General features: G+C 42.9%; 1 protein-coding gene across 4 annotated transcripts in view; it reads right to left on the reverse strand.

The window, feature by feature from the left end:
* Nucleotides 1–25,782, reverse strand: part of LOC135554789 (NACHT, LRR and PYD domains-containing protein 3-like) — a 59,638-nt gene extending 33,856 nt beyond the window's left edge. For all 4 annotated transcript variants that reach the window (XM_064987221.1, XM_064987218.1, XM_064987220.1 and 1 more), the window contains exons 1-2: nucleotides 25,665–25,782; nucleotides 12,765–12,856 (exon numbers count right to left, since the gene is read on the reverse strand). In XM_064987221.1, coding sequence (XP_064843293.1) covers nucleotides 12,765–12,847 — 83 coding nt within the window. In that variant the 5' untranslated portion in view covers nucleotides 12,848–12,856; nucleotides 25,665–25,782. The remainder of the gene's footprint in view (nucleotides 1–12,764; nucleotides 12,857–25,664) is intronic.
* Between the last annotated feature and the right edge of the window lie 1,185 nt (nucleotides 25,783–26,967).

The raw sequence follows: 26,967 nt of genomic DNA on the forward strand, positions 1-26,967 counted from the left end.
TAGGATCATTAACCAGAGATATATAGGAGGGATATCACACCTGGCCTTACTGGGTGGATAGGATCATTAACCAGAGATATATAGGGATATCACACCTGGCCTTACTGGGTGGATAGGATCATTAACCAGAGATATATAGGAGGGATATCACACCTGGCCTTACTGGGTGGATAGGATCATTAACCAGAGATATATAGGAGGGATATCACACCTGGCCTTACTGGGTGGATAGGATCATTAACCAGAGATATATAGGAGGGATATCACACCTGACCTTACTGGGTGGATAGGATCATTAACCAGAGATATATAGGAGGGATATCACACCTGGCCTTACTGGGTGGATAGGATCATTAACCAGAGATATATAGGAGGGATATCACACCTGACCTTACTGTGTCTATAGGATCATTAACCAGAGATATATAGGGATATCACACCTGGCCTTACTGGGTGGATAGGATCATTAACCAGAGATATATAGGAGGGATATCACACCTGGCCTTACTGGGTGGATAGGATCATTAACCAGAGATATATAGGGATATCACACCTGACCTTACTGGGTGGATAGGATCATTAACCAGAGATATATAGGAGGGATATCACACCTGGCCTTACTGGGTCTATAGGATCATTAACCAGAGATATATAGGAGGGATATCACACCTGGCCTTACTGGGTCTATAGGATCATTAACCAGAGATATATAGGAGGGATATCACACCTGGCCTTACTGGGTGGATAGGATCATTAACCCGAGATATATAGGAGGGATATCACACCTGACCTTACTGGGTCTATAGGATCATTAACCAGAGATATATAGGAGGGATATCACACCTGTCCTTACTGGGTCTATAGGATCATTAACCAGAGATATATACGAGGGATATCACACCTGACCTTACTGGGTGGATAGGATCATTAACCAGAGATATATAGGAGGGATATCACACCTGGCCTTACTGGGTGGATAGGATCATTAACCAGAGATATATAGGAGGGATATCACACCTGACCTTACTGGGTGGATAGGATCATTAACCAGAGATATATAGGGATATCACACAAATCAAATCAAATCAAATCAATCAAATCAAATTTATTTATATAGCCCTTCGTACATCAGCTGATATCTCAAAGTGCTGTACAGAAACCCAGCCTAAAACCCCAAACAGCAAGCAATGCAGGGATATCACACCTGACCTTACTGGGTCTATAGGATCATTAACCAGAGATATATAGGAGGGATATCACACCTGGCCTTACTGGGTCTATAGGATCATTAACCAGAGATATATAGGAGGGATATCACACCTGACCTTACTGGGTCTATAGGATCATTAACCAGAGATATATAGGAGGGATATCACACCTGACCTTACTGGGTGGATAGGATCATTAACCAGAGATATATAGGAGGGATATCACACCTGGCCTTACTGGGTCTATAGGATCATTAACCAGAGATATATAGGAGGGATATCACACCTGACCTTACTGGGTCTATAGGATCATTAACCAGAGATATATAGGAGGGATATCACACCTGACCATACTGGGTGGATAGGATCATTAACCAGAGATATATAGGAGGGATATCACACCTGGCCTTACTGGGTCTATAGGATCATTAACCAGAGATATATAGGAGGGATATCACACCTGACCTTACTGGGTCTATAGGATCATTAACCAGAGATATATAGGAGGGATATCACACCTGACCTTACTGGGTGGATAGGATCATTAACCAGAGATATATAGGAGGGATATCACACCTGGCCTTACTGGGTGGATAGGATCATTAACCAGAGATATATAGGAGGGATATCACACCTGGCCTTACTGGGTCTATAGGATCATAAACCAGAGATATATAGGAGGGATATCACACCTGACCTTACTGGGTCTATAGGATCATTAACCAGAGATATATAGGAGGGATATCATACCTGACCTTACTGGGTGGATAGGATCATTAACCAGAGATATATAGGAGGGATATCACACCTGACCTTACTGGGTGCATAGGATCATTAACCAGAGATATATAGGGATATCACACCTGACCTTACTGGGTCTATAGGATCATTAACCATAGATATATAGGAGGGATATCACACCTGACCTTACTGGGTCTATAGGATCATTAAACAGAGATATATAGGAGGGATATCACACCTGACCTTACTGGGTGGATAGGATCATTAACCAGAGATATATAGGAGGGATATCACACCTGGCCTTACTGGGTCTATAGGATCATTAACCATAGATATATAGGAGGGATATCACACCTGACCTTACTGGGTCTATAGGATCATTAACCAGAGATATATAGGAGGGATATCACACCTGGCCTTACTGGGTCTATAGGATCATTAACCATAGATATATAGGAGGGATATCACACCTGACCTTACTGGGTCTATAGGATCATTAACCAGAGATATATAGGAGGGATATCACACCTGGCCTTACTGGGTAGATAGGATCATTAACCAGAGATATATAGGAGGGATATCACACCTGACCTTACTGGGTCTATAGGATCATTAACCAGAGATATATAGGAGGGATATCACACCTGGCCTTACTGGGTGGATAGGATCATTAACCAGAGATATATAGGAGGGATATCACACCTGACCTTACTGGGTGGATAGGATCATTAACCAGAGATATATAGGAGGGATATCACACCTGGCCTTACTGGGTCTATAGGATCATTAACCAGAGATATATAGGAGGGATATCACACCTGGCCTTACTGGGTCTATAGGATCATTAACCAGAGATATATAGGAGGGATATCACACCTGTCCTTACTGGGTGGATAGGATCATTAACCAGAGATATATAGGAGGGATATCACACCTGGCCTTACTGGGTGGATAGGATCATTAACCAGAGATATATAGGGATATCACACCTGACCTTACTGGGTCTATAGGATCATTAACCAGAGATATATAGGAGGGATATCACACCTGGCCTTACTGGGTCTATAGGATCATTAACCAGAGATATATAGGAGGGATATCACACCTGGCCTTACTGGGTGGATAGGATCATTAACCAGAGATATATAGGAGGGATATCACACCTGGCCTTACTGGGTCTATAGGATCATTAACCAGAGATATATAGGAGGGATATCACACCTGACCTTACTGGGTCTATAGGATCATTAACCAGAGATATATAGGAGGGATATCACACCTGACCTTACTGGGTCTATAGGATCATTAACCAGAGATATATAGGAGGGATATCACACCTGGCCTTACTGGGTCTATAGGATCATTAACCAGATATATATAGGAGTGATATCACAACTGACCTTACTGGGTCTATAGGATCATTAACCAGAGATATATAGGAGGGATATCACACCTGGCCTTACTGGGTCTATAGGATCATTAACCAGATATATATAGGAGGGATATCACACCTGACCTTACTGGGTGGATAGGATCATTAACCAGAGATATATAGGAGGGAAATCACACCTGGCCTTACTGGGTCTATAGGATCATTAACCAGAGATATATAGGAGGGATATCACACCTGACCTTACTGGGTCTATAGGATCATTAACCAGAGATATATAGGAGGGATATCACACCTGACCTTACTGGGTCTATAGGATCATTAACCAGAGATATATAGGAGGGATATCACACCTGACCATACTGGGTGGATAGGATCATTAACCAGAGATATATAGGAGGGATATCACACCTGGCCTTACTGGGTCTATAGGATCATTAACCAGAGATATATAGGAGGGATATCACACCTGACCTTACTGGGTCTATAGGATCATTAACCAGAGATATATAGGAGGGATATCACACCTGACCTTACTGGGTGGATAGGATCATTAACCAGAGATATATAGGAGGGATATCACACCTGGCCTTACTGGGTGGATAGGATCATTAACCAGAGATATATAGGAGGGATATCACACCTGGCCTTACTGGGTCTATAGGATCATAAACCAGAGATATATAGGAGGGATATCACACCTGACCTTACTGGGTCTATAGGATCATTAACCAGAGATATATAGGAGGGATATCATACCTGACCTTACTGGGTGGATAGGATCATTAACCAGAGATATATAGGAGGGATATCACACCTGACCTTACTGGGTGCATAGGATCATTAACCAGAGATATATAGGATATCACACCTGACCTTACTGGGTCTATAGGATCATTAACCATAGATATATAGGAGGGATATCACACCTGACCTTACTGGGTCTATAGGATCATTAAACAGAGATATATAGGAGGGATATCACACCTGGCCTTACTGGGTAGATAGGATCATTAACCAGAGATATATAGGAGGGATATCACACCTGGCCTTACTGGGTCTATAGGATCATTAACCATAGATATATAGGAGGGATATCACACCTGACCTTACTGGGTCTATAGGATCATTAACCAGAGATATATAGGAGGGATATCACACCTGGCCTTACTGGGTCTATAGGATCATTAACCATAGATATATAGGAGGGATATCACACCTGACCTTACTGGGTCTATAGGATCATTAACCAGAGATATATAGGAGGGATATCACACCTGGCCTTACTGGGTAGATAGGATCATTAACCAGAGATATATAGGAGGGATATCACACCTGACCTTACTGGGTCTATAGGATCATTAACCAGAGATATATAGGAGGGATATCACACCTGGCCTTACTGGGTGGATAGGATCATTAACCAGAGATATATAGGAGGGATATCACACCTGACCTTACTGGGTGGATAGGATCATTAACCAGAGATATATAGGAGGGATATCACACCTGGCCTTACTGGGTCTATAGGATCATTAACCAGAGATATATAGGAGGGATATCACACCTGGCCTTACTGGGTCTATAGGATCATTAACCAGAGATATATAGGAGGGATATCACACCTGACCTTACTGGGTGGATAGGATCATTAACCAGAGATATATAGGAGGGATATCACACCTGGCCTTACTGGGTGGATAGGATCATTAACCAGAGATATATAGGGATATCACACCTGACCTTACTGGGTCTATAGGATCATTAACCAGAGATATATAGGAGGGATATCACACCTGGCCTTACTGGGTCTATAGGATCATTAACCAGAGATATATAGGAGGGATATCACACCTGGCCTTACTGGGTGGATAGGATCATTAACCAGAGATATATAGGAGGGATATCACACCTGGCCTTACTGGGTGGATAGGATCATTAACCAGAGATATATAGGAGGGATATCACACCTGGCCTTACTGGGTCTATAGGATCATTAACCAGAGATATATAGGAGGGATATCACACCTGACCTTACTGGGTCTATAGGATCATTAACCAGAGATATATAGGAGGGATATCACACCTGACCTTACTAGGTCTATAGGATCATTAACCAGAGATATATAGGAGGGATATCACACCTGGCCTTACTGGGTCTATAGGATCATTAACCAGATATATATAGGAGTGATATCACACCTGACCTTACTGGGTCTATAGGATCATTAACCAGAGATATATAGGAGGGATATCACACCTGGCCTTACTGGGTCTATAGGATCATTAACCAGATATATATAGGAGGGATATCACACCTGACCTTACTGGGTGGATAGGATCATTAACCAGAGATATATAGGAGGGAAATCACACCTGGCCTTACTGGGTCTATAGGATCATTAACCAGAGATATATAGGAGGGATATCACACCTGACCTTACTGGGTCTATAGGATCATTAACCAGAGATATATAGGAGGGATATCACACCTGACCTTACTGGGTCTATAGGATCATTAACCAGAGATATATAGGAGGGATATCACACCTGGCCTTACTGGGTCTATAGGATCATTAACCAGAGATATATAGGAGGGATATCACACCTGGCCTTACTGGGTGTATAGGATCATTAACCAGAGATATATAGGGATATCACACCTGACCTTACTGGGTGGATAGGATCATTAACCAGAGATATATAGGAGGGATATCACACCTGGCCTTACTGGGTCAATAGGATCATTAACCAGAGATATATAGGAGGGATATCACAACTGGCCTTACTAGGTCTATAGGATCATTAACCAGAGATATATAGGATGGATATCACACCTGGCCTTACTAGGTCTATAGGATCATTAACCAGAGATATATAGGAGGGATATCACAACCGGCCTTTCTAGGTCTATAGGATCATTAACCAGAGATATATAGGAGGGATATCACACCTGGCCTTACTGGGTCTATAGGATCATTAACCAGAGATATATAGGAGGGATATCAGACCTGGCCTTACTGGGTCTATAGGATCATTAACCAGATATATATAGGAGGGATATCACACCTGACCTTACTGGGTGGATAGGATCATTAACCAGAGATATATAGGAGGGAAATCACACCTGGACTGGGTCTATAGGATCATTAACCAGAGATATATAGGAGGGATATCACACCTGACCTTACTGGGTCTATAGTATCATTAACCAGAGATATATAGGAGGGATATCACACCTGACCTTACTGGGTCTATAGGATTATTAACCAGAGATATATAGGAGGGATATCACACCTGGCCTTACTGGGTCTATAGGATCATTAACCAGAGATATATAGGAGGGATATCACACCTGGCCTTACTGGGTGGATAGGATCATTAACCAGAGATATATAGGAGGGATATCACACCTGGCCTTACTGGGTCTATAGGATCATTAACCAGAGATATATAGGAGGGATATCACACCTGACCTTACTGGGTCTATAGGATCATTAACCAGAGATATATAGGAGGGATATCACACCTGGCCTTACTGGGTGTATAGGATCATTAACCAGAGATATATAGGGATATCACACCTGACCTTACTGGGTGGATAGGATCATTAACCAGAGATATATAGGAGGGATATCACACCTGGCCTTACTGGGTCAATAGGATCATTAACCAGAGATATATAGGAGGGATATCACAACTGGCCTTACTAGGTCTATAGGATCATTAACCAGAGATATATAGGAGGGATATCACACCTGGCCTTACTAGGTCTATAGGATCATTAACCAGAGATATATAGGAGGGATATCACAACTGGCCTTACTGGGTGGATAGGATCATTAACCAGAGATATATAGGAGGGATATCACACCTGGCCTTACTGGGTCTATAGGATCATTAACCAGAGATATATAGGAGGGATATCACACCTGACCTTACTGGGTGCATAGGATCATTAACCAGAGATATATAGGAGGGATATCACACCTGACCTTACTGGGTCTATAGGATCATTAACCAGAGATATATAGGAGGGATATCACACCTGGACTTACTGGGTCAATAGGATCATTAACCAGAGATATATAGGAGGGATATCACAACTGGCCTTACTAGGTCTATAGGATCATTAACCAGAGATATATAGGAGGGATATCACACCTGGCCTTACTGGGTCTATAGGATCATTAACCAGAGATATATAGGGATATCACACCTGACCTTACTGGGTCTATAGGATCATTAACCAGAGATATATAGGAGGGATATCACACCTGACCTTACTGGGTCTATAGGATCATTAACCAGAGATATATAGGAGGGATATCACACCTGACCTTACTGGGTGGATAGGATCATTAACCAGAGATATATAGGAGGGATATCACACCTGACCTTACTGGGTGGATAGGATCATTAACCAGAGATATATAGGGATATCACACCTGTCCTTACTGGGTGGATAGGATCATTAACCAGAGATATATAGGAGGGATATCACACCTGGCCTTACTGGGTGGATAGGATCATTAACCAGAGATATATAGGAGGGATATCACACCTGGCCTTACTGGGTCTATAGGATCATTAACCAGAGATATATAGGAGGGATATCACACCTGACCTTACTGGGTCTATAGGATCATTAACCAGAGATATATAGGAGGGATATCACACCTGACCTTACTGGGTGGATAGGATCATTAACCAGAGATATATAGGGATATCACACCTGGCCTTACTGGGTCTATAGGATCATTAACCAGAGATATATAGGAGGGATATCACACCTGGCCTTACTGGGTCTATAGGATCATTAACCAGAGATATATAGGGATATCACACCTGACCTTACTGGGTCTATAGGATCATTAACCAGAGATATATAGGAGGGATATCACACCTGACCTTACTGGGTCTATAGGATCATTAACCAGAGATATATAGGGATATCACACCTGGCCTTACTGGGTGGATAGGATCATTAACCAGAGATATATAGGAGGGATATCACACCTGACCTTACTGGGTGGATAGGATCATTAACCAGAGATATATAGGGATATCACACCTGTCCTTACTGGGTCTATAGGATCATTAACCAGAGATATATAGGAGGGATATCACACCTGTCCTTACTGGGTGGATAGGATCATTAACCAGAGCTATATATGGATATCACACCTGGCACAAATTGTTGTCTCATTCTGCTTTTCCTACCGAAGGGTACCCTACACCTGCACCCAGAGGGGAGTAGTTCAATGTCCAGGTACAGGGGGTGGCTTGGGTATCAAACATAATAATTTGTGAACCTTGCTGAGGGCCCTGACCTTGCTGAGGGCCCTGACCTTGCTGAGGGCCCTGACCTTGCTGAGGGCCCTGACCTTAAAGGCCATTTTCCTTTTTTAATTTGGTCAGATTGTTGCTGAGGTGATAATCCATCTGAAGTGATTTCCATTTCAAAATGTCACACTTGATTTGCCCTGATGAAGAATGTATCAACCCCTAAAAAAATATACCTTAATTATTATTATCCACATAAAAACGCACATTTGCCGTTGCTGCAGGATTATTTTCCTGCTGTGAGAAACTGGGTCAAATTAAGTTGGCACATGTAAATGCATTCATCTTAAATTAGCTAGGTGATAGATATCTAGGTGAGACAACCACATATCACAGTCTAATATACAGGATACCAACATTCCTGTTCAATAATGTATATATAGATATCGAGGTGAGACAACCACATATCACAGTCTAATTGTCACGCCCTGATCTGTATTTATTATGTTTATCTTCATTTATTGGGTCAGGCCAGGGTGTGACATGGGTTTATTTGTGGTGTGTTTCGTCTTGGGGTTGTGTGGGGTGTATAGCATAGTCATTGGCTGCTTGAGGCGGTTCTCAATCAGAGTCAGGTGATTATCGTTGTCTCTGATTGGGAACCATATTTAGGTAGCCATATTCTTTGTGTGTTTCGTGGGTGATTGTCCCTAGTGTCCTTTTTCCTGTCGCTGTGTTAGTTCACATAAGTATAGGCTGTTTCGGTTTTCGTTACATTCATTACGTTCTTGTTTTTTGTAGTATTTTGTATTGATTCGTGTTTACGTTTTTTGATTAAACATGGATCGCAATCTACACGCTGCATTTTGGTCCGACTCTCTTTCGCCTACAGAAAACCGTTACAGAATCACCCACCGCAAACGGACCAAGCAGCGTGTTAACAGGCAGGTGCAGCGAAAGGAGGAATCGACATGGGAAGACAAATTATTCGGAGAAGGACCTTGGGATCAGCCTGGAGAATATCGCCGCCCCAAAGAAGAACTGGAGGCGGTGAGAGCTGAGAGGCGCTGGTATGAGGAGGCAGCGCGGCGACGCGGATGGAAGCCCGAGAGTCAGCCCCAAAAAGATTTCTTGGGGGGAGGCTCAGTGAGAGTGTGGCAGAGTCAGGAGTCAGACCTGAGCCCACTCTCCCTGTTTATCATGAGGAGCCAAGGAAGAGACCAGAACCGGTGTTGGAGGTGAGCGAAGCAGAGACTGTGAAGGAGTTAATGGGGAAATTGGAGGAGAGAGAAATGAGGGAGTTGCTGTGTTGGTGATTTTTGCATGGAATTCGCCCGACTGAACGTGTCAGGGATTTGATGGCACCTGGGTCAGCGTTCCATACTCGTCCTGAGGTGCGTGTTAGTCGGCTGGTGAAGTTGGTGCCAGCCTCACGCACCAGGCCTCCTGTGCACATCCCTAGCCTTGCACGTCCGGTGCCAACACTGCTCTCAAGATCTCCAGTACGCCTTCACGGTCTAGCCCATCCTGTGTCACCTCCACACACCAGCCCTCCGGTGGCAGCTCCCCGCACCAGGCTTCCTGTGCGTGTCCTCGGCCCAGTACCACCAGTGCCAACACCACGCATCAGGCCTACAGTGCGCCTCGCCTCTCCTGCACTGCCGGAACCTCACGCCTGTTCAGCGCTGTCGGAGCCTTCCTCCTCTACAGCGCTGCTGGAGTCTCCCGCCTGTTTAGCGCAGCCAGAGCCTTCTTCCTCTCCTGCGCTGCTGGAGTCTCCCGCCTGTTTTGCGCAGCCAGAGCTTTCCTCCTCTACAGGGCTGCTGGAGTCTCCCGCCTGTTTAGCGCAGCCCGAGCTGTGAGTCTGCATGGAGCAGCCAGAGCTGTCAGTCTACATGGAACAGCCGGAGCTGTCAGTTTGCATGGAGCTGTCAGTCTGCATGGAGCAGCCGGAGCTGCCAGTCTGCATGGAGCTGTCAGTCTGCAAGGAACTGCCAGTCTACAAGGAGCTGTCAGTCTGCAAGGAGCTGTCAGTCTGCAAGGAGCTGTCAGTCTGCAAGGAGTTGTCAGTCTGCATGGAGCTGCCAGTCTGCAAGGAGCTGCCAGAGCTGCCAATCTGCATGGAGCAGCCAAAGCCGCCAGTCAGCATGGAGCAGCCAGACCCGCCAGTCAGCATGAAGCAGCCAGAGCCGTCAGTCTATCAGGATCCGCCAGTCAGCCAGACTCTTCCAGATCTGCCAGTCAGCCAGACTCTTCCAGATCTGCCAGACAACCAGACTCTTCCAGATCTGCCAGTCAACCAGACTTTTCCAGATCTGCCAGTCAACCAGACTCTTCCAGATCTGCCAGTCAACCAGACTCTTCCAGATCTGCCAGTCAACCAGACTCTTCCAGATCTGCCAGTCAACCAGTCTCTTCCAGATCTGCCAGTCAGCAAGACTCTTCCAGATCTGCCAGTCAACCAGACTCTTCCAGATCTGAAAGTCAACCAGACTCTTCCAGATCTGCCAGTCAGCCAGACTCTTCCAGATCTGCAAGTCAGCCAGACTCTTCCAGATCTGCCAGACTCTTCCAGATCTGCCAGTCAGCCAGACTCTTCCAGATCTGCAAGTCAGCCAGACTCTTCCGGATCTGCCAGTCAGCCAGACTCTTCCGGATCTGCCAGTCAGCCAGACTCTTCCGGATCTGCCAGTCAGCCAGACTCTTCCGGATCTGCCAGTCAGCCAGACTCTTCCGGATCTGCCAGTCAACCAGATTCTTCCAGATCTGCCAGTCAACCAGATTCTTCCAGATCTGCCAGTCAACCAGACTCTTCCAGATCTGTCAACCAGCCAGGATCTGCCAGAACTGTCAACCAGCCAGGATCTGTCGGATCCAAATACCTGGCTGGGCTTCCTCTCAGTGCTGGGCTTCCTCTCAGTGCTGGGCTTCCTCTCAGTGCCGGGCTTCCTCTCAGTCCCGAGCTTCCTCTCAGTGCTGAGCTTCCCCTCAGTCCCGAGCTGTCTTTGCCCCGAGCTGCCCCTCTGTCCCGCGCTGCCCCTCTGTCCCGAGCTGCCCCTCTGTCCCGAGCTGCCCCTCAGTCCCGAGCTGCCCCTCAGTCCAGTGGGATTCTGGCTGAGGACTACGAGGCCATTGTCGGCGGCGAAGGTGGACTATCCTAGGACGCGAGGAGGGGGACAAAGACATTTATAGAGTGGGTTCCACGTCCCGCGCCGGAGCCGCCACCATGGACAGACGCCAACCCGGACCCTCCCTATTGTTTTGATGTTCGTCCGGGAGTCCGCACCTAAGGGGGGGGGTTCTGTCACGCCCTGGTCTATATTTATTATGTTTATCTTCATTTATTGGGTCAGCCCAGGGTGTGACATGGGTTTATTTGTGGTGTGTTTCGTCTTGGGGTTGTGTGGGGTGTATAGCATAGTCATTGGCTGCCTGAGGCGGTTCTCAATCAGAGTCAGGTGATTATCGTTGTCTCTGATCGGGAACCATATTTAGGCAGCCATATTCTTTGTGTTTTTCGTGGGTGATTGTCCTTAGTGTCCTTGTTCCTGTCGCTGTGTTAGTTTACATAAGTATAGGCTGTTTCGGTTTTTGTTACGTTCATTACGTTCTTGTTTTTTGTAGTATTTTGTATTGATTCGTGTTTACGTTTTTTGATTAAACATGGATTGCAATGTACACGCTGCATTTTGGTCCTACTCTCTTTCGCCTACAGAAAACCGTTACACTAATATACAGGATACCAACATTCCTGTTAAATAATATATATATATATATCTATCTCTAGGTGAGACAACCACATATCACAGTCTAATATACAGGATACCAACATTCCTGTTAAATAATGGATATATAGATATCTAGGTGAGACAACCACATATCACAGTCTAATATACAGGATACCAACATTCCTGTTAAATAATGGATATATAGATATCTAGGTGAGACAACCACATATCACAGTCTAATATACAGGATACCAAGATTCCATTCCAGCTAAATAATGGTTTTAAAATCTCAAGTCTACAATAGTTATATTGAAGCCAGCAACAATCATTTATGATGAAAAAACACAAACGTGATTTGTTTTCAGTATAGCGTTTTTGAAAATAAATTCTTAAACAATATTGTCAGCTCACCTCTTAGTTTTGATGACATGTTCCCCAGAGTGACTCATTTTAGAGTCAGGGCTCCCATCCTCTCTCTCCCTAGAGAGACTCATTTTAGAGCACTGACCCCAAAACAGAGAACCAACAAGTTGGTTGTGGTTAACACAGTAATTCTTGAATGTCATTTGCTCTCAATTATTAATTTTCTCTTATAAAACATTTACTAACAGACATAGAAACAGTCAGGTGGTTAAATGCAATCACATGAATATGTAGATGTGACATCTCTTCTCCATGGTAACTGTCTGTACTAATAATAAGTCACTGTTTATTAAGGTAGTTATAGACAGTACAGCAACAATAATAATAATAATAATAATAATAATAATAATAATAATAATAATAAGTCACTGTTTGTTAAGGTAGTTATAGACAGTACAGCAACAATAATAATAATAATAATAAGTCACTGTTTGTTAAGGTAGTTATAGACAGTACAGCAACAATAATAATAATAATAATAAGTCACTGTTTGTTAAGGTAGTTATAGACAGTACAGCAACAAAAACAATAATACTAATAAGTCACTGTTTGTTAAGGTAGTTATAGACAGTACAGCAACAAAAACAATAATAATAATAAGTCACTGATGGTAAAGGTAGTTATAGACAGTACAGCAACAATAATAATAATAATAAGTCACTGTTTGTTAAGGTAGTTATAGACAGTACAGCAACAATAATAATAATAATAATAATAAGTCACTGTTTGTTAAGGTAGTTATAGACAGTACAGCAACAATAATAATAATAATAAGTCACTGTTTGTTAAGGTAGTTATAGACAGTACAACAACAATAATAATAATAACAAGTCACTGTTTGTTTAGATAGTTATATACAGTACAACAACAACAATAATAATAATAATAATTCACTGTTTGTTAAGGTAGTTATAGACAGTATGTCACGCTCATTGAAATGAAGGGACCAAGGCGCAGCGTGCTTAAAGTTCCACATATTTTAATTAATCGAAACTCACCAAACAAAACAATAAAGCACAAACGAAACCTAAAGCTACTGGCGTGCACATAGTCAACTTACCAAAATCAAGATCCCACAAACTGTGGTGGAAAGGTGGAAAAAAAGGCTGCCTAAGTATAATCCCCAATCAGAGACAACGATAGACAGCTGCTTCTGATTGGGACCATGCCAGGCCAACAAAGAAATATAGAAACTAGAATGCCCACCCAAATCACAACCTGACCTAACCAAATAGAGAAATAAAAAGGCTCTAAGGTCAGGGCTTGACAGTACCCCCCCCCCCAAGGTGCAGACTCCGGCCGCAAAACCTGACTCTTTAGGGGAGGGACCGGGTCGGCATCTAGCCTCGGTGGTGGCTCAGGTTCAGGATGTAGCCCCCGCTCCGCTCGCTGATCCCTCCGTGAACCGGACTGTGGATCGTCACCAGAGGCTCTGGACCGTGTATCGTCGCCGGAGACTCCGGACCTTGGAACGTCGCCGGGGACTCCGGACCGTGGATCGTCGCCGGGGACTCCGGAACGTGGATCGTCACATGAGACTCCAGACCGTGTACAGTTTCAGGAGGTTCCGGGCTATGGATCCTCACAGGAGGCTTCGGGCCATGGTTCATCACTGGAGGCTTTGGGCCATGGATCATCACTGGAGGCTTTGGGCCATGGATCATCACTGGAGGTTTCGTGCCATGCATCATCACAGGAGGCTTCGGGCCATGGATCATCACTGCAGGCTACGGGCCATGGATCATCACTGGAGGCTTGGGGCCATGGATCATCACTGGAGGCTTTGGGACATGGATCATCACTGGAGGCTTGGGGCCATGAAATCATTGATTTCAGCACAGTTGACATTAGCACAGCGGACGTCATTTACGTTCACAACTTACAGACTTGTTTAAGTGCTGCTGTGCATTTTGTTGATAACCTTACCCTACCTGACAACTTTACATTTTTTTACTTTTTAATTACGTTTATATTTTTGGTTTTTCTCTCACTCAACTTTTTTTCCCATTCAACTTTATCACTCTGGACGCTTTATCTGGACGTGGTTTGTCAGGACCTCCACCAGCTGAAGCTAAGTAGTTACATTGACATGATGCCTTCTAATTGCAGTCGCTGTACTCATTATATACAGGATAACGATCGCCTTACGGCGAGAATAGCTGTGCTGCAAGCCCAGCTTCAGACGCAATCATTAGGCAAGGGATGAAACAGTGTCTGTGCCACCAGTGAGTACAGATAGTAGTATAAATCCCCTCGCACGGTCCCCGCAGCCGGACAACGCTAGCGTCCCACCTCAACAACAGCCAGTGAAATTGCAGGGCGCCAAATTCAAAACAACAGAGCACCTTTTTCTTCAAAATCTCCGAATGCTGCCCCCTACCCCAGTGAAGTTAAGCAACGAGTTGGAGTCAGAGGCCGCGCCTTCTCTGGTCTCTACTCCAACCGTTACAGGGTCTGAGACGCCGAAGCCTCCCACCATTAGCTCTGGCAAATTGAAAACCCTAGTCATTGGCGACTCCATTACACGTTGTATTAGACTTAAAACCAATCATCCGGGTGAAAAGATTTGGATAGAAAACACTCTAAAGTTTCCAAAACTGTTAAAATAATGTCTGTGAGTATAAGAGAACTGATATGGCAGGCGAAAACGTAAAGAAAATCCATCCAGGAAGTGGGATTTTTATGTTGTTTTCCATTGACTGCCTAAACAGTATCCAAACACTTAGGACTCCGATTGCACTTCCTATGGCTTCCACTAGAAGTCAACGGTCTTTAGTAATTGTTACAGGCTTGTATTGCGAAAAATGAGGGCGTAAGAGTCAGTGGATAGTGGGAAGTCCCAAGAGCTTTATGCTACGCACGACCGAAAGCGCACCTTTCTTGTTTTTCTTTTATATTGAGGAAGCTATTGTCCGGTTGAAATATTATTGATTATTATCACTGCAAAACAACCTGAGGATTGATTATAAACATTGTTTGACAATGTCTATGAACTTTATTGATACTTTTTGGATTTTTCTGTTGTGACTGCCTTGGTTTACTGAACAAAACACGTCAACAAAACTGAGGATTTTGGATAAAATGAGGGACTTTATTGAACAAAACAAACATTTATTGGGTAAATGGGAGTCTTGTGAGTGCAACCATACAAAGATCATCAAAGGTAAGTGATTAACCTCTTGAAACTCTAGGGGCGCTATATCATTTTTGGATAAAAAGACGTGCCCGTTTTAAGCGCAATATTTTGTCACAAAAAGATGCTCGACTATGCATATAATTGGTAGCTTTGGAAAGAAAACACTCTGACGTTTCCAGAACTGCAAAGATATTTTCTGTGCGTGCCCTAGAACGTGAGCTTCAGGCAAAACCAAGATGAGACGGCATCCAGGAAATGAGCAGGATTTTTGAGGCTCTGTTTTCCATTGTCTCCTTATATGGCTGTGAATGCGAGAGGAGTAAGTCTGCCCTTTCTGTCATTTCCCCAAGGTGTCTGCAGCATTGTGACGTATTTGTAGGCATATCATTGGAAGATTGACCATAAGAGACCACATTTACCAGGTGTCCGCCCGGTGTCCTGCGCCGAAATTGGTGCGCAAAAGTCAGCTGCAAGTATTTTTCCACAGAATTCAGAGAAGAATGCAGGCTTCCACGAACAATATATCAATGAAGAGATATGTGAAAAAACACCTTGAGGATTGATTCCAAACAACGTTTGCCATGTTTCGGTCGATATTATGGAGTTAATTCGGAAAAAGTTTGACGTTGTAGGTAACTGAATTTTCGGTTCGTTTCGGTAGCCAGATGCGATGTACAAAACGGAGCGATTTCTCCTACACACAGACGCTTTCAGGAAAAACTGCGCATTTGCTATGTAACTGAGAGTCTCTTCATTGAAAACATCCGAAGCTCTTCAAAGGTAAATGATTTTATTTATTTGGTTATCTCGTTTTTGCGAAAATGTTGCGTGCTAAATGCTACTCAAAATGCTAAGCTAGCTTAGCATACTCTTACACAAATTAGTCAATTGCTATGGTTCAAAAGCATATTTTGAAAATCTGAGATGACAGTGTTGTTAAGAAAAGGCTAAGCTTGAGAGTAGGCGCATTATTTTCATTTTATTTGCGATTTTCAGAAATCGTTAACGTTGCGTTATGCTAATGAGCCTGAGGCTTTAGTCACGATCCCGGATCCGGGATGGGGAGTTTCAAGAGGTTAAGTTTATCACTATTACTTTTCTTTCTCCTCTACTTGGCTGGTTACTGTTTGTAATGTTTTGTATGCTGAGCGCTGACCTCAGATAATCGCATGGTATGCTTTCGCCATAAAGCTTTTTTGAAATCTGACACTGTGGTTGGAAGTTTATCTTTAAACCAATGTAAAACACTTGTATGTTTTATGAATTTTTATTTTGAGTTTTTTTGTTTTTGAATTTGGTGCTCTGCAATTTCACTGGAAGTTGGCCAGGTGGGACATTAGCATCCCACACCCCTAGAGAGGTTTAAGCTAATCTGAAGATGGTGCTGGCTAAAACTAAAACTGGCAAGTGTAGAGAGTATAGGGATATTGTTATCCACATCGGCACCAACGATGTTAGGATGAAACCATCACAGGTCACCAAGCGCAACTTAGCTTCAGCGTGTAAATCAGCTAGACAGTTGTGTCAGCATCGAGTAATTATCTCTGGCCCCCTCCCAGTTAGGGGGAGTGATGATCTCTTCAGCAGAGTCTCACAACTCAGTCGCTGGTTGAAAACTGTTTTCTGCCCATCCCAAAAGACAGAATTTGTAGATAATTGGCCCTCTTTCTGGGACTCACCCACAAAAAGGACCAAGCCTGGCCTGTTGAGGAGTGGCAGACTCCATCTTAGCTGGAGGGGTGCTCTCATCTTATCTACCAACATAGACAGGGCTCTATAACTCTCCTAGCTGCACAATGAAATATGGTGCAGGCCAGGCAGCAGGCTGTTAGCAAGCCTGCAAGCTAAGTAGAGTCTGACACTAGCACAGTCAGTGTAGTCAGCTCAGCTATCCCCTCTGCCTCAACCTAGGTTTGGCAAAACTAACCATGACAATGTTCGCCTTAGCAATCTCACTGAAATAAAGACCTCCTCCATTACTGTCATTATTGAATGCGACTTTGATACCTCACATCCCAAAATAGGGCTGCTTAATATTAGATCCCTCACCTCCAAGGCAGTTATAGTCAATGAACTAATCACTGAACATAATCTTCATGTGATTGACCTGACTGAAACATGGCTTAACCCTGATGAATGTACTGTGTTAAATGAGGCCTCACCTCCTGGTTACACTAGTGACCATATTCCCTGCGCATCCCGCAAAGGCGGAGGTGTTGCTAACATTTACGATAGCAAATTTCAATTTACAAAAAACCCCCGACATTTTCGTCTATTGAGCTTCTTGTCATGAAATCTATGCAGCCTACTCAATCACTTTTTATAGCTACTGTTTACAGGCCTCCTGGGACATATACAGCGTTCCTCACTGAGTTCCCTGAATTCCTATCGGGCCTATCGGACCTAACTAAAAAGCAGTATTCCCCAAGAAAAGATGTATTTCACTTCAGCAGTGATAATAACTTCTTTGAGGAAAAGATCATGATCATTAGAAAGCAAATTACAGACTCCTCTTTAAATCTGCGTATTCCTCCAAAGCTCAGTCATGGCAGATAATATTCTATTTTTTTGTGACATTAATATTCACATGGAAAAGTCCACAGACCCACTCCAAAAGGCTTTCGAAGCCATCATCAACTCATTTCTCTGGACCTACTCACTGCCACAGTCATACTCTAGACCTAGTTTTGTCCCATGGAATAAATGTTGTGGATCTTAATGTTTTCCTCACAATCCTGGACTATCGGACCACCTTATTATGATGTTTGCAGTTGTAATAAAAAATCTGCTTAGACCCCAACCAAGGATCATCAAAAGTTGTGCTATAAATTCTCAGACAACCCAAAGATTCCTTGATGCCCTTCCAGACACCCTCTGCCTACCCAAGGACGTCAGAGGACAAAAATCAGTTAATCACCTAACTGAGGAACTAAATTTAACCTTGCGCAATACCCTAGATGCAGTCGCACCCCTAAAAACTAAAACCTTGCTCCCTTGTATACAGAAAATACCTGAGCTCTGAAGCACGCTTCCAGAAAACTGGAACGGAAATGGTGCCACACCAAACTGGAAGTCTTCCGACTAGCTTGGAAAGACAGTACTGTGCAGAATCGAAGAACGCTCATTGCTGCTCGATTATCCTATTTTTCCAACTTATTTGAGGAAAATAAGAACAATCCAAAATTTTGATTTTGATACGGTCGCAAAGCTAACTAAAAAGCAGCATTCCCCAAGAGAAGATGTATTTCACTTCAGCAGTGATAATTTCATGAACGTCTTTGAGGAAAAGATCATGATCATTAGATAGCAAATTACAGACTCCTCTTTAAATCTGCACATTCCTCCAAAGCTCAATTGTCCTGAGTCTGCACAACTCTGCCAGGACCTAGGATCAAGAGAGACACTCAAGTGTTTTAGTACTATATCTCTTGATACAATGATGAAAATAATCATGGCCTCTAAACCTTCAATTTATACTGGACCCTATTCCAACTAAACTGCTGAAAGAGCTGCTTCCTGTGCTTGGCCCTCCTATGTTGAACATAATAAACGTCTCTCTATCCACCAGATGTGTACCACACTCACTAAAAGTGGCAGTAATAAAGCCTCTCTTTAAAAAGCCAAACCTTGACCCAGAAAATATAAAAAACTATCGGCCTATATCGAATCTCGCATTCCTCTCAAATTTTTTAGAAAAAAGCTGTTGCGCAGCAACTCACTGCCTTCCTGAAGACAAACAATGTGTATGAAATGCTTCAGTCTGGTTTTAGACCCCATCATAGCACTGAGACTGCACTTGTGAAGGTGGTAAATGACCTTTTAATGTCGTCAGACCGATGCTCTGCATCTGTCCTCGTGCTCCTAGACCTTAGTGCTGCTTTTGATATCATCAATCACCACAATCTTTTGGGGAGATTGGAAACCCAAATTGGTCTACACGGACAAGTTCTGACTTGGTTTAGATCTCATCTGTCGGAAAGAAAGATATCAGTTTGTCTCTGTGGATGGTTTGTCCTCTGACAAATCAACTATAAATTTCAGTGATTCTCAACGTTCCGTTTTAGGACCACTATTGTTTTCACTATATATTTTACCTCTTGGGGATGTCATTCGAAAACATAATGTTAACTTTCACTCCTATGCGGATGACACACAGCTGTACATTTCAATGAAACATGGTGAAGCCCCAAAATTACCCTCACTGGAAGCCTGTGTTTCAGACATAAGGAAGTGGATGGCTGCAAATGTTCTACTTTTTAAACTCGGACAAAACAGAGATGCTAGGTCCCAAGAAAAAAGAGATCTTCTGTTGAATCTGACAATTAATCTTGATGGTTGTACAGTCATCTCAAATAAAACTGTGAAGGACCTCGGCGTTACTCTGGACCCTGATCTCTCATTGGACAAACATATCAAGACTGTTTCAAGGACAGCTTTTTTCCATCTACGTAGCATTGCAAAAATCAGACATTTTCTGTCCAAAAATTATGCAGGAAAATGTATCCATGCTTTTGTCACTTCTAGGTCAGACTACTGCAATGCTATACTTAAAAAACCCACAAAATAAACTTCAGTTAGTGCTAAATACGGCTGCAAGAATCTTGACTAGAACCAAAAAATGTTTATCATATTACTCCAGCGCTAGTCTCTCTACATTTGCTTACTGTTAAGGCAAGGGCTGATTTCAAGGTTTTTCTGCTAACCTACAGAGCTACATGAACTCAGCAAATAAAGAAACGTCCTCTCACTGTCATTTGCGTTTATTTTCAGCAAACTTAACATGTGTAAGTATTTGTATGAACTTAACATTCAACAACTGACACATAAACTGAACAAGTTCCACAGACATGTGACTAACAGAAATTAATAATGTGTCCCTGAACAAAGGGGGGCTCAAAATCAAAACTAACAGTCAGTATCTGGTGTGGCCACCAGCTGCATTAAGTACTTCAGTGCATCTCCTCCTCATGGACTGCACCAGATTTTCCAGTTCTTGCTGGGAGATGTTACGCCATTCTTCCACCAAGGCACCTGCAAGTTCCTGGACATTTCTGGGGGGGAATGGCTCTAGTCCTCACCCTCCGATCCAACAGGTCCCAGACATGCTCAATGGGATTGAGATCCGGGCTCTTCGCTGGCTATGGCAGAACACTAACATTCCTGTTTTGCAGGATATCATGCACAGAACGAGCAGTATGGCTGGTGGCATTGTCATGTCAGGATCAGCCTGCAGGAAGATTACCACATGAGGGAGGAGGATGTCTTCCCTTTAATGCACAGCGTTGAGATTGCCTGCAATGACAACAAGCTCAGTCCAATGATGCAGTGACAAACCGCCCCAGACAATAACGGACACTCCACCTCCAAATCGATCCCACTCCAAAATACAGGCCTCGGTGTAACGCTCATTCCTTCGACGATAAACACAAATCCGACAAACACCCGGACATCAACCCTGATGAGACAAAACCGCGGCTCGTCAGTGAAGAGCACTTTTGCCAGTTCTGTCTGGTCCAGTGACAGTGGTTTGTGCCCGTAGGTAACGTTGTTGCCGGTGATGTCTGTGAGGACCTGCCTTTCAACAGGCCTACAAGCCCCCAGTCCAGCCTCTCTCAGCCTATTGCAGACAGTCTGAGCATTGATGGAGGGATTGTGCATTCCTGGTGTAACTCGGGCAGTTATTGTTGCCACCTGTCCCGCAGGTGTGATGTTCGGATCCTGTGCTGGGGTTGTTACACGTGGTCTGCCACTGTAAGGATGATCAGCTGTCTGTCTCCCTATAGAGCTGTCTTAGGTGTCTGTACGGACATTGGAATTTATTGCCCATGCCCATCTGCAGTCCTCATGCCTCCTTGCAGCATTTTTTAAATTTGATTTATTTCACCAGGTAGGCTAGTTAAGAACAAGTCTCATTTGCAACTGCGACCTGTTCAAGATAAAGCAAAGCAGTTCGACACATCCAATATAGGGTTACACATGGAATAAACAAACATACAATCAATAATACAGTAATACATCTATATACATCTATATACAGAATGTGCAAATGAGGCAGGATAAGAGAGGTAAGGCAATAAATTGGCCATGGTGGCAAAGTAATTACATTATAGTAACACTGCTACAACACTGCTTAAACACTCAATGGTAGGATGTGCAGAAGATTAATGTGCAAGTTGAAATACTGGGGTGCAAAGGAGCAAAATAAATACATAAATACAGTATGAGGATGAGGTAGATTGAATGGGCTATTTACAGATGAGCTATGTACAGGTGCAGTGATCTGTGAGCTGCTCTGAAAGCAGGTGCCTAATAAAGCCAGTGAGGGAGGTAAGAGTATCCAGCTTCAGAGATTTTTGCAGTTCGTTCTGGTCATTGGCAGCAGAGAACTGGAAGGAAAGGCTGCCAAAGGAGGAATTGGCTTTGGGGGTGACCAGTGGAACGTGTGCTATGGGTGGGTGCTGCTATGGGGACCAGTGAGCTGAGATAAGGCGGGGCTTTAACTAGCAGAGACTTGTAGATGACCTGGAGCCAGTGGGTTTGGCGACGAGTATGAAGCGAGGGCCAGCCAACAACAGCATACAGTTCGCAGTGGTGGGTAGTATATGGGGCTTTGGTGACAAAACGGATGGCACTGTGATAGACTACATCCAGTTTGCTGAGTAGAGTGTTGGAGGCTATTTTGTAAATGACATCGCCAAAGTCGAGGATCGGTAGGATGGTCAGTTTTACGAGGGTATGTTTGGCAGCATGAGCGAAGGATGCTTTGATGCGAAATAGGAAGCCGATTATAGATTTAATTTAGAATTGGAGATGTTTAATGTGAGTCTGGAAGTAGAGTTTACAGTCTAACCAGACACATAGGTATTTGAAGTCAGAACCATCCAGAGTAGTGAAGCTGGACGGGAGGGTAGGTGCGGACAGAGATCAGTTGAAGAGCATGCATGTAGTTTTTCTTGCTTTTAAGAGCAGTTGGAGACCACGGAAGGAGAGTTGAAGCTCATCTGGAGGTTAGTTAACATCTTTGGGATAGGGGGCAGCATTTTCACTTTTGGATGTAACGTGTGCCCAGAGTAAACTGCCTCCTACTCAGTCCCAGATGCTAATATATGCATATTATTTGATTTGGATAGAAAACACTCTAATGTTTCTAAAACTGTTTGAATCATGTCTGCAAGTATAACAGAACTCATATGGCAGGTCAAAAACCTGAGAAAAATCCAACCAGGAAGTGGGAAATCTGAGGTTTGTAGTTTTTCAAAAGCTTGGCCTATCGAAAACACAATGTCTATGGGGTCAATTTGCACTTCCTAAGGCTTCCAATAATGTCAACCGTCTTTAGAAACTTGTTTGAGGCTTCTACTATAAAGGCTCTTTGAGTCAGTGGTCTGGCAGAGTGTCACAGGCTGATGACGCGCGGACACGAGAGTTAGCTCTCTTAACATGGCTTTTCTACAGAATTCTATGGAATTCTCCGGTTGGAACATTATTGAACATTTATGATAAAAACATACTAACGATTGATTCTATACAACGTTTGATATGTTTCTACGACCAGTAATCTAACTTTTTTGAATTTTCGTCTGACCTCTCAGCTGGAAGTTGAAAACGCAACGATTTGTTTACCAAACTCCCTAACAAAAGGAGGTATATGGACATCAATGATGAACTTTATTGAACAAATCAAACATTTATTGTGGAACTGGGATTCCTGGGAGTGTATTCTGACGAAGATCATCAAAGGTAAGTGAATATTTATAACGCTATTATTTCTGACTAATGTTGACTGCGCAACATGGCGGATATTTCTTTTGGCTAGTTTGGGCTCTGAGCTCCTTAAATTATTGCTTTTTAAAACTTTTTCCGTAAAGTTTTTTTAAATCTGACACCGCGGTTGCATTAAGGAGGAGTGGATCTAAAGTTCCATAACACTTGTATTTTCATCAACATTTATAGTATTTCTGTAAATTGATGTGGCTCTCTGTAAAAATTGCCACATGTTTTTGGAACTACTGAACATAACATGCCAATGTAAAATGAGATTTTTGGAAATAAATATGCACTTTATAGAACAAAACATACATGAATTGCGTAACAATTGTAGTCTGAATTCACAACCAGAACATGACAAGTCATTGAGATATTTTCCATTCTGCTGAGAGAGCACCTTCCTGTTGACTAGCACTCTGTAAATTCTGATGGGTGAGGCCTGAGCTGGAATGTGAAGCTAACTGAATCTGGCTAACTTTAGAAAACCAGTATATCTAGCTAGTATCATAGTTTACCCCTCAGGCTACAATCAGGTTTCAGCATCAGGCAGCTATCAACATGCCGAGTCGTAGGCTACAACCTGGGATGTATTCATTAGTTTACTCCACAGCCAACAGTTTTAAAATGTTGTATAAACAGTTTACTCTAAAAACTGTACAACGTGACCTAAACGGTTTCTGTCGCCAAACGTTTTGCTAAAGGGGCACGAATGAATACACTAAAACTGTTTTGAGGAAGTGTAATTTGTTGTTAGGCTTTCCACCATATATATTTGTATCTCTTTCACACAACAAACCTCCCTGAGTGAAAAGCATTAACATTAGATTAGAAAGAGAAAATACTAGTTTGTTGCTTGTTGTGTTTTAAGGCTGTTTTGAGAAGACAAGTCTATAGACCTATGATACAGTAGGAGATCACCCTGGTCTATAGACCTATGATACAGTAGGAGATCACCCTGGTCTATAGACCTATGATACAGTAGGAGATCACCCTGGTCTATAGACCTATGATACAGTAGGAGATCACCCTGGTCTATAGACCTATGATACAGTAGGAGATCACCCTGGTCTATAGACCTATGATACAGTAGGAGATCACCCTAGTCTATAGACCTATGATACAGTAGGAGATCACCCTGGTCTATAGACCTATGATACAGTAGGAGATCACCCTGGTCTATAGACCTATGATACAGTAGGAGATCACCCTGGTCCATAGACCTATGATACAGTAGGAGATCACCCTGGTCTATAGACCTATGATACAGTAGGAGATCACCCTGGTCTATAGACCTATGATACAGTAGGAGATAACCCTGGTCTATAGACCTATGATACAGTACACTCGTAGACTAAAGGGTTCCAAACAGGTCCTCCGGCTGTCCCCATAGGAGACGCTTTTGGGTTCCAGGTAGAACGCTTCTGGCTTCAATGTAGAACCCTCTGTGGAAAGGGTTCTTCATGGAACCCAAAAGGGTTCTACTAGTACCAAAAAGGGTTCTACAAAGGGTTTTCCTATGGGGACAGCCAAAGAACCCTTTTAGATTCTAGATAGTGTAGGAGTGATCACCTTGGGGCACACAGATGGGCACGGAACAAATTCACCCGAAGCATTTAATTTATATCAAAACATTTTAAGGAGAGTGGGACTATTATAACACTGTCCACCAACAATATCATCAACTATATGAATACACATAACAACATCATCAACTATATGAACACACATAACAATATCATCAACTATATGAATACACATAACAATATCATCAACTATATGAATACACATAACAATATCATCAACTATATGAATACACATAACAATATCATCAACTATATTAATACACATAACAATATCATCAACTATATGAATACACATAACAACATCATCAACTATATGAATACACATAACAATATCATCAACTATATGAATACACATAACAATATCATCAACTATATGAATATACATAACCATCGTCGTCTTACCTTTTATCTCTCAATAGAAACAGAGTCTGAATGATCATCAGGTCGTCAAAAGTTACTTTCATTTGCTCTGCTCATTTACATATCAGGTTCTGCCTGTTCTCTCTCCCTCTCTCTTTACAGCTCTTACAATGTGACTTGGAATACATTCTACAACTGTCTGGAAATCTATTCTTCTGTCTCTCTCCATCACTTTCTCTGTGTCGTTTGTTGCTGTCTCTGTGTCTTGTCTGGTTTCTCTCTCCATCATATCCTATTCTGTTGCTGTGTCTGTGTCTTGTCTGTGTCTCACTCCATCACCAGAAAATGTTGAGGGTTAGGCCTGCTACAATACAACTTTCACAACATGACAACACAACTACATAACACCATTAAATACAGTTGAGGGTTACTACAATACATGACAAAACAACTACATATCACCATTAAAAACAGTTGAGGGATACTACAATACAACATGACAACACAACTACATAACACCATTAAATACAGTTGGAATGTAGTTAGAACTCAAATTGTTTCCGTCAAACAGAAAAACAACAATTGATCTGGATCAACACATTTAGATTTCTAGATGCTGCTCTTTGCTGTTTCATTACCCAGACAGCTGTTTAAGGTCAGACCAAGGCAGAGTGTAGTATCAGTACTTAGGGGTTATAGGTCAGATCAGTGGTCATGGACAAGAAAACAAACTGTAAAGCCATTTTTGTCAGATTCACTATTTGTGTAGATGCTGTTTGTCTTTGTAGGACAGTATTTCAGGTGGATGTTTGTGTAGATGCTGTTTGTCTTTGTAGGACAGTAGTTCAGGTGGCTGTTTGTGTAGATGCTCTTTGTCTTTGTAGGACAGTAGTTCAGGTGGCTGTTTGTGTAGATGATGTTTGTCTTTGTAGGACAGTAGTTCAGGTGGCTGTTTGTCTTTGTAGGACAGTAGTTCAGGTGGCTGTTTGTCTCTGTAGGACAGTAGTTCAGGTGGCTGTTTGTCTCTGTAGGACAATAGTTCAGGTGGCTGTTTATGTAGATGCTGTTTGTCTTTGTAGGAAAGTAGTACAGGTGGCTGTTTGTCTTTGTAGGACAGTAGTTCAGGTGGCTGTTTGTTTAGATGCTGTTTGTCTTTGTAGGACAGTAGTTCAGGTGGCTGTTTGTGTAGATGCTGTTTGTCTTTGTAGGACAGTAGTTCAGGTGGCTGTTTGTGTAGATGCTGTTTGTCTTTGTAGGACAGTAGTTCAGGTGGCTGTTTGTGTAGATGCTGTTTGTCTTTGTAGGACAGTAGTTCAGGTGGCTTCTTTGTGTAGATGCTGTTTGT

This window comes from Oncorhynchus masou, chromosome 14, assembly GCF_036934945.1.
Source record: "Oncorhynchus masou masou isolate Uvic2021 chromosome 14, UVic_Omas_1.1, whole genome shotgun sequence".
NCBI lineage: Eukaryota > Metazoa > Chordata > Actinopteri > Salmoniformes > Salmonidae > Oncorhynchus > Oncorhynchus masou.